General features: G+C 43.2%; 1 protein-coding gene and 1 pseudogene across 1 annotated transcript; one reads left to right on the top strand and one right to left on the bottom strand.

Annotated features, from left to right (window-relative positions):
• The first annotated feature begins 6,042 nt into the window (after positions 1 to 6,042).
• On the top strand, positions 6,043 to 10,148 carry LOC136459020 (3-hydroxyisobutyryl-CoA hydrolase-like protein 5; annotated as a pseudogene).
• Positions 10,149 to 10,168: 20 nt separating this feature from the next.
• LOC136459018 (FBD-associated F-box protein At4g10400-like) lies at positions 10,169 to 13,116 on the bottom strand. Its single transcript, XM_066458917.1, has 3 exons — positions 12,099 to 13,116; positions 10,700 to 10,858; positions 10,169 to 10,606 (listed from the first exon to the last, which is right to left on the bottom strand). Exons 1-3 carry the CDS (start codon positions 12,978 to 12,980, stop codon positions 10,298 to 10,300), a joined length of 1,350 nt encoding a protein of 449 aa, XP_066315014.1. The 5' UTR covers positions 12,981 to 13,116; the 3' UTR covers positions 10,169 to 10,297.
• Between the last annotated feature and the right edge of the window lie 4,769 nt (positions 13,117 to 17,885).

Here is a 17,885-nt window from a genome sequence, read left to right as displayed (position 1 = left end):
TGGTAGACAGATGCGCAAGCAACAAACAAGATGGTAACACAAGACAGACATAAGGTTTTATCCAGGTTTGGCCGCCGTAAAGGCGTAATACCTACGTCCTGCGTCTGATTGTATTGCTGTATGTCAATGAGAGATGTTTTTTAGAGGGGTCTCCTGTCCGCCTTATATAGTCCGAGGGGCAGGGTTACAGATCTGGAAACTAATCCTAGCCAGTTACAATTGCCATAGGTGGCCAGATAAGGATTCCTATTCTAACCGATCAGGATCTTGCTTGATCTCCAAATCCACCTTGACTCCTTGCGCGGGATTCTGAACAGGTTGCCCAGGTCACGCGTTGTCTTCTAGTGGGCCGGACCCCCTGATCCGAGCCGGCCCAGACCTAGCCATAAGGGTATAGGGGTTAATACCCCCACACAGAGCGTCCGCCATAGCGCACCCCTAGGACAGAGGGTGGCTAGGTGCCACGATGTCGCTGATGTTGGAGCCGTCGCTTTGGACCTCGTCATCCATGAGGTCGTGAAAGGAGGCAGGAGCATAGCCTATCATCCCCACGAATTCAGATGTGAGAGCTTGAGAGGGGGTAGCGTCAGCATCCTTTGGAGCCCCCATGTGTACGCGTCTATGGGGGACACAAAGCCATAGGGGAACCGGTCGCACAGTGGTCACGGTGGGGACAACAGGGTCCCTCTGGAGAGTCGGCAGAAGGTATTAAACAACAAGTAAAGAACAACATATATGTTACTCACCGTGGAGTTTGAGCCCAGTATGGGCTCAAGGCGAAGCGCGAGTGTCTCGATGTTGGGGTTGTTGAGCTGCCCGGGGCCGGTGGAGAGCGCTCCTCCTCCAGTGGACGCCGGGATGAGCGCCTTTTCGTGGAGGCGTAGTACACCGAGCCAGTCGGCGATGAAGTCCAGACTCCCGAAGAGGAAAGTCTGGAGTGACTGGAAGATGTGAGGAACCCACATCCCAACAGGTGGGAGCATGGGAAAGTCCAGTGAGCCAAAGTGAATCGTATCGCTCGAGCCCACCATGCCGAAGATGGTGGAAAGGTGGGCCATCCGATAACCAAAAGCATGAACGCACGACGTCCTTCCCACGGACGGTGCCAACAATCGGTGTAAAAAGTGACAACCAAGTAAATATTTATAGTTTTGCCATGCGTTGTGATCGAATGTGGCCTGGCAGTCAATGACACAGGATTTATACTGGTTCAGGCAACGTGCCCTATGTCCAGTTTTAGTCGGTCGATGACTTTATTCCTGAGCTTAGGTGCTCAGTTTGTTGTGGGGTTACAAACGAGTAGGAATGAGAGGGGGGTGTTAGAGGCCCAGTTGGACTCTGAACCGAATGGGCGAGAGTGACGGGTGCTCTAACGTGCGCTAAGTATTGGAGCGTATGCTCTATGTAGCTGTGGGGTTCTAGAACCGTTGAGCTGTTCGAGTGCTTAGGTTGCCTAGAGCCAGAGAGAACGTCCAGCCTCTTTTCTTTCAAGAGCCGAGAGAACGTCCCCTCAAGAGGAGAGAGCGCATCCCCTTTTATGGTTTAAGGGGATGGCCTTACAAGTCAGAGAAAGAGAGAATGGATACGTGTGCTACATAGTCTTGTTGCCCACGTTGTCGGGTATGAGACGGTCGTCGGTGCCCACAATACTATTTATGTCAGATGCATGTGGCAGGCTCTACTGTGTTCGCCTGGTACGGCAAACGTCGGCGCCTACAATACTATTTATGCTCTGACATGCCTGGAAGGTTGCATAGTGCCCATTTGGCATGGCTTGGTGACACCGTCCTGAAGGTGTGTAGGGCATGTCAGGGTATGGTCCTTGGTATTGCGGTTGACTTGAGCGCCTTACCTTATCTGCTTTGCCTGATCCCTGGGCCCTCACCGAGCGGATGTCCCTGGTCGGTCGTTCCCAGTTGGCCCCGACCGTGTCGGTTGGGGAAGAATCATGAGCGGAGGTCCGACGTATCCCTGGTCAGAAAAGGAGGTCGGAGTCGGACTGTGTCCCCACCTTGGCCAGTCCTTCCGATTGAGGACCAGATCGTTGCCCTGGCCTGTCACTATGTATTTGGGCCGTCCTGGGAGGCGCGCATTGTCGCAACGCCGTCTGATAGGCCGAGTTTTTTTTTGTAGGGAAGCAGGTTCATTGGGGACCCGGGTTTATGAACCCGACAGTCTAATTTAGTTTTCAATTACTATTTATCAATTCAGTTATATTTTCTGGTTGTCAATTTCAGTTTTAGTTTCTGGTAGCTATTTTAGTGGTTTGGTTTCCATTTTAGGTTCGAATGTCTATTTTAGTTTTTAGTTATATGTTTCCTTTTTTGTTTTTCATTGTGTCTATTTTAGTTTTTAATTCTTTTTGTCAATTTCAGTTCAATTTTTTTTATCAATTTCAGTTTCATTTGCTAGCTTTTATAATAAATGTCCTCAATTGGCAGCAAGTCATATTTTCTAACTTTTATAATGTGTTTATAATAACTTGTCCCTAGTTGGCGGCTTATGCAATGCTTGTTTTAATAATTTGGCCCTCCAGTTGCAGCTTGTTTGTTTTGGCTTATTACTCTTTTTAGGGGTTAGTACCTTTATGTAAATACTATATAACAATTGTATTATATTGTCACGGTAACAATCAATGTGCATACTTTGTAACAACTTCAGTATATTTTTCAGTAACAACTTTAGTATTATATGGTAGTAACTTCTTTGATAAATCTGCTAGCACATATTTACACATAAATTGCTACTAAAATAAAATTCTTTAAAACATAGGCAAGTGTTGTCTAATTGTGTTCGTCTTGTCACGCAGAACACATCAGTGCAGGCAGAATTGAAAGCGGATACACCATTCAAAAATTATAGCAATTCAAAAAAAAATTGTCTTTTGTTTTTGCATGTGTCCGAGCAATGCTGGTACCACATGCGGAAAAGGGGAAGTGGCGGCAGAGTAACAGATATGTAAAAACTGTAGTACATTTTTAGTGTAGCAGCTTTAGTATTATATGGTAGTAACTCATATATAAATCTCCTAGCACATATTTATACATTACAGTAAGTCAGTAACCCTCAGCTTCAGTATTTCAGATTGGGTTTCAGCTTCGTTATGTTTATGCACATATCTGCCACCTATGGATAAAAACGGTACGGATATTTATTCGACCGTCCGTTCGACCGAACAAATATGAACACTTATCTGAATAGTTACTCGGATATCCGTAATTTTTTTCGGATACGAATAATAAAACGGATATCTTAGACGGATATCAAATACGAATGTAATATCATCGATATCCGGCGGATATCGGATATATCCGGATATTATTCAAACGGATATTATCCGGATATTATTCAAACGACCTTGGATGGAGAAATGGTCAAAATAAAAATTGTAGATCTCAAAAAGTTATGAAACTTTGTTGTTTACAACCTTTTCATTTGAAATCATTTAGTGCTTCAAAATGCTATTTGAATTTCAATTTCGAAATAGTTAAAGAACGCATATTTCTCTTTTTAATCTTCGGCTAAAACTTATAACTAGTTTTTCTCCCTCGTACTAACTTCAAATTTGATAATTTTTTTTTCTAAAATTTTCTAAAATCATGTTCTATCAATTTATTGTGTTCTTATAGCTATTATTGTGTTCATCTTTTCATGTGACTGTATTCTATGTATTTGAATTTTGAATTTCAAAAAATTACAACTTCAAACGTCATTTTCAAACATTAAATGACTTCAGCTGAAAAAGTCATGAACATAAAAGTTGTAAAACACATCAAGATCTACAACTTTTATTTTGGTCATTTGTTCATCCGAGATTGTGGTAGTAACATTGTTCACAAAATTTACATCTCTCTCTTGTAGTTTCATAAACTATAAGAGAGATGTGTGAGATTCGTGAATAATGTTACTACTACTATGTCGGATGAACAAATGACTAAAATAAAATTTGTAGATCTCAGAAATTTATGAAACTTTATAGTTGAAAACTTTTTTATTTGAAATCATCTTGTCAAGGAAAACTACGTTTGAATTTCTCAAATTTAAAATTTGGATTTTTCAAACGACCTCAGAATCTCAGATGGAGAAGCAACCAAAATGAAAGTTTTAGATCCCAAAAAGTTATGAAACTTTGTTGATTACAACATTTTCATTTGAATTTGTTTAGGGCCTGAAACAATAATTTTTTGCTTTTTTGTTTTTTTTGTCTCGAATTGTGATTTTTGGAATTGGGCCAAAATATTACTTCTTGCCCAAACGGCCCAATCCTCTATAGCCCTAGCTAAGCTAGCTGGCCCATATATAAGTTCCCACTTGGATATATATATATATATATATATATATATATATATATATATATATATATATATATATATATATATATATATATATATATATATGCTGCTTTTACTCAATATCCGAATAGATATTTGTATCCGACCTTCTCCGAATCCGATTCATACCGTATTCGATACTCATTATTCGTATCCGTAACCGAGTCAATCCGTATTCGTATATGTATCCGAACACTATCCGTGTCCAAATCCGAATCCGAACAGAAATATAAAAACAAATATAATATGAGTGATATCCGTTCGTATCCGATCCGTTTTCATCCATACTGCCACCGTATAAGTAGAATAGCAATAGAACCACATTGATGATGAATTGGATGGAGCAAGTGACCAGATGACCATATAAGCAGGCGGTGCCTTACAAAGGCTCTTCCACTGAAAATCTAAAAAAGAAATGAGAGTTTGTTAACAAAAAAGTTAAAAAAGAAGTTTTATCTGCAATAATAAACGAGATTTCTAACCATCTGTCGACTGTTTCTCTTGTTCCTCGTCGGTCGATTTTTTCTGTGCGTGGTGTTTGTATGTGTGGGCTGGCTTCTCGTTGTAGGCTTATCAGATCAGAAAGGTGAAAAACAACAGAAAAATTATGTACGGTAAATGATTTCACATATGGACTGTCACGCGGGGCTGGGAGCCCATAAAGATGAACACGCTGGCCCAGAGTATTGTCATTACCAGCCCCTTAGGGTTTTGTATTTCTCTAAATCACACAGTCACGCTTGCAGGTGGTGAGTGTGAGCACAACACCATTAAATCTTGCAAAGTTCGCTCCCACGGGGGATCTAAGGTGCTATTAAGACTCTTGTAACCACTAGGCTACATACCCTTTTGCTACTTTGACAATTGTTAACCTGAAGAGATGAATGAAGAGACGGTTCTTACTAGGGGAGAAGAGATTAAGGAAGAGACGTTTCGGCGATGAAGGGATGATTTGAAAAGATTGTATCCGTTTCAAAGCATACCTATAGTTACAATTCACAACAAATCAGCAATGGTACACCTAGATTTGTCTTTGGAACATAGGAAAAACATAGGAATTCGGAGGACTTCAATTCTATAGGAAAGTTTTTTATACACCTCTTTGGAACGAAAGATTGAATTTTGGAGAAAAACTAATACGTGGTTGGATCTTATGAAAACTAATACGAGGCTGGATCTTATGGAAACTTTGCTTTGTGTATATCTATCTCTCTGTTCCAATTCCTATATTTTTCTTTAGGATTGTCAGGGGATGCATGCAAACATAGAAATTTTGGAGAAAAACTAATACGAGGTTGGATCTTATGGAAACTTTGCTTTGTGTATAACTGTCTATCTCTCTATTCCGATTCCTATATTTTTCTTGTGTTTCATTTAAAGACTATATTAGAAAATTTCCTACACTATAGATTCTTGCAGAATTATAAGTTTTGTGTGACTTCAATCTTGTGTTTTTCATATTCCTGTGTTTGGAGAATCCTGCATTTCAAATGAGGCCTAAAATGTTGATGCCAAATGGGATTACTCAAGTCTTTAGACTATCGTCTCAAGAAAAGAAACGAAAAGACCTTTTTTTTCTGAAAAAAGGGGGCAGGAGCACTGCCACTGCCAGCCTGCGAGTCTGCGACTTCTGAGGCCAAGCCGCACCTACCCCCGCCCTGTTACTGCAAACTTGCTCCATGCCTCCACCTGCGACTCGCGAGCTCACCCTTCCACACTACCTACCCTCCTCTCTCCACCACCACACTGACCTACACACACCAAACACCCTCTGTCCACCAGGCCACCATTCACCTCCACCGCCAACAAATTCTTCTCAGCTCACCTCGCGTCGCAACACCAGTACGCACGTAGGAGGGAACCTCAAGCTTCAGCCGACCATGGCTCAGCAGCAAACAAATCCCGAGGAGGTACCACCGATCGATACAGCTGACTGATTGCACACCAAATCTCTTGCCTTCTCCTGCTGCTGCGTGCCAATTGGGCTTGATCAGCTAACCTAAGGGGAGCATGGCCCCGTGCTCTGCTGGTGCAGGTGGTCCTCGGACAGGAAGCCGGGGGCGCGAGGGTGATCACTCAACCGCCCGCGCCAGCTCAATGGCATCTCCGACAGAGTGGTGTGGCTCCTTGCCCCGTTTTCTGGTTCTTGAACTAGAAGCTTCTTTGTGGTTCGATTGTGTGCGCGTGGTTTCTGCTTGTAGGTGTACCTCCTCGCACAGTTCCTGGAGAAATGGGAGAAGGATGAGAACGCCAAATTAGTCATCTTTAAGGTGCGTACCTTCCATTATAATATGAAATGGTATTTTGACAACGTTAGGCGCTAGTAATTGTTGGCACAGCATATATGGTAGCACCATTGCATTGGCATATATATGTCCAATAGAAGCTGCTCTGCTGCTCTAGGACGGTATGGACCAAGGTCAGATTAGGTGTGTATTGTTAAAATTACGAGAGCCAAGAAAGTTGTCTGTTCTTTACCATCTGCAACAATGAATATTGAAGTTTGTAACTGCGTTGAACATTTTATGCTACAACGAAGAGAGTTTGTAACTTAAAATCTGACCACCTAATGTAATGTGCAACAATTTCGGTACCATCAAATCTTCTGTTCAGCAAGTTGGCAAGGGTATCAACGTATTGAGTTGACATGAGTGATCCATCTTGCTGGTGAAAGAAGATTTGCTATTGATCTGTTTTTATACATTATTAAGCAGTTGTCAGAAGCTCCAGGTAGACAAAGGTGATCATGTTATGTACTTGTTTGATTTTGAATAGGGAGCTGGACGTGCATTTTCTGCTGGTGGGGACCTAAAGATGTTTTATGAAGGGAAATCAAGTATGGACATTGCAGAACAATTGCATGGCATTGCTATCAAATCATTTCAATTTCTTACTAGCTCAATTGATTTCTGTTACCATGATGTGCATTTGCATACAATAAATCATGTCACTTAGGATTGGAGCTACAAATACTGCTTTTGCAGATGATTCCTGCCTCGAGGTTGTGTATAGAATGTATTGGCTTTGCTACCACATTCATACGTACAAGAAAACCACGGTATATGATTGCCAGAGAACCATTCATCTTTCTGAAGAAAATAATGTACTGAAACTCTACTATCCTATGTTCGTGTAGGTTGCTCTTGTTAATGGGCTTGTGATGGGTGGTGGTGCTGCTATGGTTGCGCCACTAAAGCTTGCAGTTGTCACAGAGAAAACAGTATGTGCCAAGAATACTTTTGAGGCCTGTATTATTTATAATCTATTTTACCTTAACTCTTCTACATGTATTATCTTCATTGCATTTCTCATGATAAAACCTGTACTCTTGTGCACCTATTCATATGATCTTTTGTTATGTAAGCAGAGCATTATGTTATCAAGTTTTTTAATATTGAAAGGTTATCCACTTGATTGCCTCTAAATGTCGTTCTGAATCCTTTTGGAGATTCTAACAGTGATCAACTTATATTCTCCTTTTCTTTTTTGTAGATCTTTGCTACTCCTGAGGCTAGTGTTGGATTGCACACAGATTGTAGCTTTTCCTACATCCATTCTCGGCTCCCTGGATATTTAGGTAAGTATTATATTATAAATTTTCATACATTGAAAGGTATGCATGGGCTTGATTGCTGAAATATTATAATGAAAAAACTGGCAATTGCAAATCAAATGTAGAGTGCCGTTTTTCATTTTTTTAAATCAAATATATGACTGTGCGACATATATTTATGATGCATCTCATGAGTCATGACGATTTGTCTTCTTTTGAACTATCAGGCGAGTATCTGGCTTTAACTGGTGCTAGACTGAATGCGAAGGAAATGATTTCTGCTGGTCTTGCTACTCATTTTGTCAGTTCCGAAGTAAGACATTCAGCAGCTAGCATTTCTACTTCTATTCGCTTTGCTGCACTAATATCCACTTGGCTGCATGTGCAAACAATGGAAACTTGGGAGTAGAGACTGTCAGACTGCTTGTTAATAGTGGTTGCCTGTAGTTTTACTAATCAAAGCACTTGTGATATTTATTGCAGAAATTGGAAGAACTCGAAAAACGTCTACTGAATTTGGACACAGGTGATGAGTCTGCAGTCCGAGCTGTTATTGAAGAATTTTCAACAGATGTTCAACCTGATGAAGATAGTATTTTGAACAAGTACTGAATCTGATGATTATTTAAGATAGAACTTGTTACACATAAGATAAGTATCCTGCATATACTGAAAATAAATTTACATTGATATCTCAATCTTTCTTTGATAGGCTTTCAACTATCAACAAATGCTTCTCTGCGGAGACTGTTGAGGACATCATAAAGGCATTTGTAAGAATTCAACACTCATGCCATCCCACTTTATGCTGTGTGATTTCCATCAGTTTCTCAGACTATTCGTGATAACTGATGTGCTAGCTAGTGTTTATTCTACATTCTGTAATATGCCATGGTTTATTTAGACCTTGATTTTTTATTTTTTATTTTTTTTATTTTTTTTGCAAAAGAGCTGCATACCTTAATCCTGATTTCAAACGAAAATCTGGTATAATTTGAAAGTGACCTGCCATTATTAATAAAACGAAACTAAAACCTTGTATAACGAGCTACCGGTTTTTTCCAGCACCTAAGATGCATTCATCCTTTGTTGTAGCATCAAACCATCTCTGTACCACTGTCCTTGTAACAAGGCAATTCTCTACTTTGCAGCATATGTGTATCATTAATCAAACACCTTAGTTTTCGTCACTTCAGGAATCAGAAGCTAGCATAGATGGAAACCAATGGATAGCTCCAGTCCTAAAGGGTCTGAGAAGATCATCGCCAACTGCACTGAAGATCACCCTGAGATCGGTACAATATCTCACATTATTGTTAATCTAATCAAATTTATCCCGTCGACCTCTATATTTTTGCTTGTCTATAAGGTGAAGGCTAGCGCAGCTCCCCCTCCATGACCACCTGCTTTATTCTTGTGAAAACTACTATTTTAGATTTATGTAATTATGCACTGCAGTGGATTTCTATGAGTTTTCGTTCCAGAAGTTAAGCTCTAGTTTCCTTGATGATTTGAAACTTTCAGATCAGAGAAGGTCGGAAACAGAGTTTGCCTGAATGTTTGACTAAGGAATTTAGGCTTACAATGAATATACTGCGGTCTGTTGTTAATGGGGATGTTTATGAGGTATGGAGGTCGTACCAATGAACTGCGGTTGCCTTAAAAATGAGTTTTGAACTTGGCCACTGACATTTTCAATTTGATTTTACGACAGGGTATTAGAGCTCTTAGCATTGATAAAGACAATGCCCCTAAGGTTCCTCTCTCTTTCTCCTTCCTCTCTGTAGCTCAATAATATATGTATATCGCTGTCATGCTCTCTTTCTCTCTTTTAACTTCTCTATCTATGATGCCGCAGTGGAATCCCACTTCCCTTGAGGAGGTGAAGAACGAGGACATTGACCGTGTGTTCCAGCAGTTCAGTTCGGAGCAGGAGCTTCAGGTCCCATCTGATGATTCCAACAGGTGGGCTGTGACTTACCTCAAATCTCCGTCTCCCACATCACTCATGGATCCTACCTAGATAGCTAGCGCATTTGACATCGACAACGTGCAGGTGGAGAGGCAAATATGAGAACACGGTCTATGGCAGAGCTTCCTCCTAGTGACTGATTCCAGTCTTTTGTATCGTGGCAGCAGAGACCGATATTCCTTCGTACCACGGCATTACGGAAAATTCAGTTTGCGGCACGAATGTATTTCGAGTGTTTGTGTAGTGGGACGTTCTGGAAAGATTACACGATGACACACGAAGCAATAAATAAAAAGTATGATAAGTTTGATGTGACACCAAAGCAATTTATTGGTCTTGTAATTTCGTTGGTCAGTAATGAAATTCGGCTTTGCTGTGGTGGAAAAAAAAAATATCGCCAATCAGAGGCTCAAACCCTTAAAGCTATATATACTAACTCTATCAGGAGTACTCCAACTCCAAGTAGTAGTTTCTCTTGTACTTTGTAGATGTCCTCTCAATCGGGGATGTCCTAACTGACAGAATCTGTTTCACAGCAGCTAATTGGCTCTTGTCAAACTCCACCCCCACCTTCTTCAGTTGCTTTGCTACGGTTAGCAGATAAACAATCAGTTCCCTCTGATATTCTTGAGGCTTGAACCCAAGAAACTTGAACTGCTCCAAGCTGGTAGTCAGGCAAGATATACTTGCCAGCCTATCCTTGTGATCAGTGAAACGGGGCAAATCACTGCCATTGTCTGTTTCAGCAGCCTAGTACAGAAGGAAGGTGTGTTAGCGATAAACCAAAGATGAAACTTAAGATGATAAGGTTCTAATGTAAATAAGAAGGCTGGTGTTAGGTACCGAAAGAATGAATTTCTGTAGGTTAGGGCAGCTCTCAAGAAGCTTCAGCAGAAAAACAGGTTCTTGTTCACTTGAGAGATTCAAGCTCACTGATAGAATCCTCAAGTCTTGAAACATAACCGTCAACTTAGGGTTTTTTTCATATTCATATGACAATACCTGCAATAATATCAAGACATCCAACATGACATAAATTCATACTCACAAGTACTGTATGCTATAAACTTCATATATGCTAGATTACTTTTTGTTGTGCCAGAATCGACATTGCTTAAAACTTTGAACTTTTACCATACCAATAAATCACAATGAAGCATGTTAGCTTACCAGCATCATGCATTTTGGAGCATAAATAGATCATACTAAATTGCAACCAAGAAATTAGGAGATATAAATGTATTCTAAAGCTCAAGGTTAAATGCCCTGTCCTTCCTAGAAGCAAGTCTTTCAACAATATTTGTTGCATGTTTACTTAATTTCACGATATAAACACTATGATTCACTGAGTTTTCCCAGAACCCCAGACAAGCACAAAACATAAGAAATGACGAACTAAAATGTTTGCCTCGAAGGCTCTTCCATTGTTGTTGATGGCACATAAACACTAATCGCATGCTCCAGCCATTGTCTTGCAGTCCCTTGCTTCTTTTAAGTTTTAATGCTTTCTTTTCATATTGACATCGTTTAATCACATGAGTCTTTAGCATTGTGCATTTTTTATGTAAAGGGCAGCTTTTTTATTTAAACTGAAACATTTAGAGCATGATAAACAACTGACCAGATGAACTCTGGCACCACATCAGCCCAAACAGCACTGACCAGTGACCTCAAGTTCCAATGATCTTGCGAAAGCATGAGCCACCCTATTACATGTTCTTCTAACAGTCTAACATGGCAACCAAAAAGTGATCTCTCACAGAGCAATTGGCATTGTTAACCAGGTTAAGGCAATCTCAGAGCACTTGATCTCTCAGGTGATTCTAGCAATTGATCTCTCACAGAGCATTTAAATGGAGGGTTTTAAGCATCGATTCTACATTATAACAGTTCTAGCTAAGATAATCCCATGCAACCACGAAATTATGATATGTCAATCCTACTCTAAGGCTCAAGATTGAATGCTCTGTCCTTCCTAATGCACATGTCTAGTTGATTTCAAGGTCTGAACTCTTATGAATTATGATTAATCTGAGCATCAGGTTGTGCTATAGAAGCACATGCTCAGAAAACTTTACAAACGAAAATGTTGCCTACTGCCAACTTTTGCTTATTCCTGATGTCATGCAATACATACCAACTTTATGCTTCCATCAACACAATCATGAAGAGGGTTCTTGTTGATAGTGGCAGCAAGCAAGTAGCAGTTAAGTTAACGTACGATGCAAGAGATCGAGCTCACCTTCATGGCGTGGCCTCTGAGCGTGAGGCACTCCAGCTTCACGGCAGCATCCAGGAACGGCCGAACCCTGAATGACTCCATTGACTTCTTCATACTCTTTGATTTGGAGATGTGCAGGTACACCTTCCTGATCTCTGGCGCAGGAGCCAGCTCCAGACTCTTCGCCCTACTCCGCGTGTACAGCGTGAGCACCCTGAGCCCCGACGCTCTAATCACGGTTCCCTCCAGCTTCAGCGTCGGCCTGAACACGAGGTTCTTCACGGAGGACGACTCCACCGTGCAGCCCTTGCCCGTGCCGTGCCCCGTGCAGTACTCCATCTCGAGCGTCTCGAGGCATGACGCGGAGGCGAGGATTTTGTTGACGTTATCCTGGTGGATGGCGACGCGGTGGAGCCTGAGCGTGCGGAGGCAGGGGCAGCTGACGTCGGACCACGGAGGCACGGCGCAGGTGTCGAGCGCGAGCACGACGAGGGATTTCACGGTGAGCACGTTCTTGGGCAACCGCGCGCGGCGGGTGAGGCGGAAGGAGAGCTCGGAGACACCGTGCAGGGCGGCGTCCTCGATGATGGGGCGGAAAGACGAGGGCGGGATGGCGCGGTGCGGGGCGAGGGCGAGACGGCGGATGAGGAGCGGCGGGGTGATCCGCAGAGGGTCCGGGAAGTGGGGCTCGTGGAGGGTGAGCGATTCAACGCGTTCGAGGAGCCGGGAGACCTCGTGGCGGAAGTGGCGGGACACGGCGGCGAGCCTGGCGGCGGAGCGGGTCGGGAGGCAGTTGAGGATGCTTCGGAGGAGGTCCTCGGTGAGGTGGGAGAAGCGATCGGGGCCCTCCCCGGCCGCGGCCCCCACGTGACGGCGGCGGCGCTTGCGGGGGCGGCGGCCCATCGGGGGCGGCTTGGAGTCGGAGACGGAGAAGGATTGGTGGGATGGATCCGGGGTCCGGCGTCCGGGGGCGTTGCAAGTTGCAGCAAGCTCTGGGGGATCCGGAGTATATAGAATATTGGCAAGCAAACCGATCTATACTGGCGAGAAACTAACAGCCCGTTCGCTTGGAGGTATCCGGCTTAACGAAGACTATTTTTCTCTCACGCTAAACAGTTAATAGTATTTTTAATCGTAACTTATCAACCAAATAAATCAAAACAAAAAGAGCAAACCAGGCACGAACATCAGCCTCAAAGTCCAAAATCAGTATCAGGCCTACCGGGCCCCCAAGTTTATATTGGTAAGAAAATCAATCTTTATTGGTAAGGAAACCAAATCTGTTCGGTTCGGACTTAAACATCAGACTTGAAGTCTAGAACCAGTCCGCCAGATGAGGCATATCGTTTCTCGGAGTATATATTGGCAAGAAATCAATCTGTATTGGCAAGGAAACCAAATCTGCTCGATTCGGACATCAGCCTCGACGTCTGTGACATCCAGTACAGTTTAGAATTTGATCCATAGTGATCCACGTGCATGTTAATGAGATATTTTGAGGTTTTAGTCATACCTTGGGTGTTAAAGGTCGGTTAGAACAACATATAAGACTTCTAGATTTCATCCCACCATCCTCGGATTAATTCTTTTAAACGAAGTGATGATGTATAGAGTGGATCTTAGCCGTTTGGACTCTGATGAGGACGAGGATGAGGACTTACAAAGTCCAAAACCAGTCCACCATCCACCAAATGAGACCTACTGGGCCTATTACGGGTTATGCCACTTGGCCAATAAGACCAGTCTCAGTGGATAGTTTTATTGTGTTCTTTCTAAGACAATCAAACTTAAGGGGTGTTGGATGAGGCTCGTCCAGAAGAGCTAGAGCTATTTTGGAGAAGCCACGTCATAATTTGTGGCTCCTCCAAAACAGCTAGTTTTATTGTGTTTTTTTCCAAGACAATGAAACTTAAGGGGTGTTTGACGAGGCTCATTCGGAGGAGCTAGATCCGTTTTGGAGAAGCCACGTCATAATTCGTGGCTCCGCCAAAACGGCTTCGGCTACTTTGTTTTTCACTGAAAAACGGCTCTTCCAGCAAAACGTTTGAGCCGAAGCCAGGGAGGAGCCCTGCCAAATAGGCCCTTATATGAAACATCCACTCTCAATACAAAGTTTCATTCTATCATTTTATAGGCATTTAATTTCATGACTAATTGATAGTTGGTAATTGTGCTAAGAGAGTTTCATCATTCCGTCTCTCTCTTCTTAAATACATTGCCATGTCATAAAAATGCCTATGTGGCAATCTATTTAATGTAAATAAAACTCCTACTGAGATTTGGCATGGCTCCTCCAAAGGAGCCAGAACCGAAGCTGGGGAGGAGCCCTGCCAAACAGGCCGATGAAACACCCACTCTCAATGCAAAGTTTCATTCTATAATTTTATAGACATTTAATTTCATGACTCATTGATAGTTGGTAATTATGCTAAGAGAGTTTCATCTCATTTCCTCTCTCTCTTCTTAAATACACTACAATGTCATTAAAAATGCCTATGTTGCAACCTATTTAATGCAAATAAAATTCACATGAAACTCCTACTGACACTGACCTAAGAGTCAAGTTTGTGCTAACCAGGGCCTGATTGTCCGAGCTATCGCCCATGATCCTATAGAAGGAATTCCCTTCCGAAGCTCAAAATGTAGGCCAGCGTGTTATGTTGTGCCTGCGGTATGTTTCTTTAGGGCATACTCCATCCATCTAAAATTAAGTGTATAAGAACATCTCTAGAAATTTAATATAATTTATGAGTAAAATGTATGGATAGTCCATTAACTTGTAAGGGTGTGTCGATTTGGTCCATCGGGTTTAAAAGTGCATTTTTAGGTCTAAAATCTTGATCAGTGGTACATAAAGAGTCCATACCCCTTCATTTTATGTTTATATTTGTAGAAACCCCCTACATTTATTTTTCTTTCACAAGCTTACCCTTCACACGCAAAGGGGGCAGATCAGGGTGCTCCCTTTTCCTGACCCCTCGCTCCATTCAGCGTGGGACGCAGCGGCACGAGCGTGACATAGACCCAGGTAGGCAACGTTGTAGCGCGGGGGCGAGCGTGGTGAGGTGGCGTGTGGGCGAGCCATGAACAGCAGCCACTGCGAGTCCGGGCTGAAGCACACATGGTTGATCCGCTCCTTGTCCGCCTCCGCGCTGCCCACCAGTCCGGCCACGTTATAGGGTCGAGATGGCAGACTAGAGGGGATGAATAGTCCTTTCTAAAAATAATCGCGCCAGCTATACGAAACAAATACGGAATTGAAACTATCGGTCAAGCCAAGACTATACCCCTCTATCTAAGTTCACAAGAACCTTGAAAAGATCCTAAACAAGTAACTAAGGTGCCGGACTAGCTAGAGATCACCTAACCAATTCTAAAAGAAAGGTCACACAAACATATGCCACTAGTACTTCAAGCACGGGGGAGCTCCTACACAACTAGTAAGCAAAATCATAAAGCTCCTAAGCTCACTAGCAATGCTCAATAACAAGGCAACTAATGCCAAATTAGAGAGCACAAATTACTTAGCTACACAAACTAAGCAATGTGACTAACAAGGTTATCAAAACCAAATTAGCCACGGAAGGGAGCTACTTCTATGCTACACAAGCAAGAAGGTAACTAGCAAGCTACACAAGCTAACTAATTACAAGAGCAACTACACAAGCATAATGTATGAAATATAAAGACAAGCTTGTGTAAAGAGGATGCAAACCAACGAGAAGACAAGGATGACACGATGATTTTTATCCCGAGGTTCACGTGCTAGCCGACACGCTAGTCCCCGTTGTGTCGACCGCTCACTTGGTGGTTCGGCGATTTATTGGCATCACCCGCCAAGCCCGCACGTCGGGCACCGCAAAAACCTACCCACAAGTAAAGGTATCTCAATGACACACTCTACTAGTGTTGCTCTTCGCAGCTCCCACGGGGTGAGCACGGTACCCCTCATAAATCCTTCTCCAGAGCACCGCACAATCTTTTTGCGTGCTTCACGATAGAGGACTCACCACCAAGCTATCTAGGAGGTGGCAACCTCCAAGAGTAACAAGCACCACCAGCTTGCAACTCGAACACCTAGTGCCACTCGATGCAATCTCACAATGCAATCACACTAGAATCACTCACTCGTAATCGATTCGTCCTCTTGCATGCACAAATGAGTTAGAGGCTCCTCTAGCACTCCTCAAGCATGGACACTAAGTCCCAAGGGTGCTAAGCATGTGCTAAGGCCAGACACACACTCCTTTTATAGCCCCAAGGGCTAAAATAGCCGTTACCCCCTTCACTGAGCACTTTTCGTACTGATCGGACTCGCTGCTGCAGTGACCAGACACGCAGGTCGTAGAGTCCGGTCGCTCCTCGTGTGCCACGTGTCCTATCCGTTCGTAGATGACCGTTGCTCACCAATGGCTAGCTCCCGCGCGCGCATACTCTAGATCGGACGCGCCTAGGTCCAGCGACCGGACACGCCGAGGCTGTGTAAGGTCACCAACGCACCTATGCACAACTGACCGGACTCACATTTCTCCTACGACCGGACTCGACTCTCCTAGAGTCTGGTTATTTCTAGAGAGGTTCCAGAGAACTCTTTTGATGACTGGACGTGTTAGGTCACCACTGACCGGACTCTTCATGCGTCCGATCGCTCCTAGACATGTTAAAAATACTGATAGGACTCTGTGACCGAACTCGCAGGTGCTGACCAGACGCGTAGGCCGTAGAGTCCGATCATAGAGCTTTTAACGCTAAAATGGCTATAACTCTTAGCTCCGAACTCCGAATTTGATGATCTTGGACATTTTGGAAAGCTTACTCAAAGGGCTACACATTCCACTTGCATATTTGATTTAAAGCACAATGGATCAATGCAGAATTCCAATCCAAGGATGAAAGTGCATTTGCCCCCTATGTGGGTTTTGGTGTATTGATGACATCCAAATTAGGGACTAATGTGATCTTAATGAGATATGTCGCAGCTATTAGTCCCATGAAAGAATCAAAGAGTTGATAAAGATGAAATGGTATCCCTCAATTCTTGAAGTTGTAAAGGCGGATAAACTCAAAATGCTCTCCAAAGGTTTTATTTTTGTTTTTGAGTTTAGGATCCGCCGCACTATAAAGAGGGATGCAAACTTAGTTAGTCTGAGGAAGATAGAGTGCTCAAGCATAAAAATAAAATCAAAAGAGAGACACTCTAGCACTCCATGAGCACGTATATTATTTTTCTATGACTGTTGGTGTTGGAAGTCCCGACGTAAGCCGGAACTCCCGACCGTCGGAAGTCATGACTCATGCCGGAAGTTCTGACTCCTAGTCACTTAACATGCGCGGTGACTGTGGATGTCGGAAGTCCCGACGTGAGTCGAAACTCCCGATAGTTGGAAGTCCCGACCCAAGCCGGGAGTCCCGGCATCAGTGGTTCTGCTGGTCGGCTGTCTGCGCACGTCGGAACTCCCAACGTACGTCGAAAGTTCCGACCATCAGAACTCCCAACCCATGTTGAGAGTCCCGATAGCTGGTGCGGTGCTTGCTGGTTGTTGAACTGCGCACGTCGGAAGTCCCGACGTACGTTGGAAGTTCCGACCATCGGAAGTCCCGATGTTTGCTGGGAGTTCCGACATTGACTTGCACGCGTGGACTTCTGACCCTATGTGAACAGTGCTTTCTGTTAACATCAGAAGACCCGAGATCTACGTTGGAACTTTTGACATAGATCTGAGCGGTTAGATTTCTACTAAGAGTATAAATACCACTCTCTTCACTTCTAACCGTTACGGACTCATTCACAGTTGACCCACTTCATGC

Source organism: Miscanthus floridulus, chromosome 6 (assembly GCF_019320115.1).
Source record: "Miscanthus floridulus cultivar M001 chromosome 6, ASM1932011v1, whole genome shotgun sequence".
In the NCBI taxonomy this organism is placed as follows: Eukaryota; Viridiplantae; Streptophyta; class Magnoliopsida; order Poales; family Poaceae; genus Miscanthus; species Miscanthus floridulus.
This window is presented reverse-complemented; position numbering and strand designations above follow the sequence as displayed.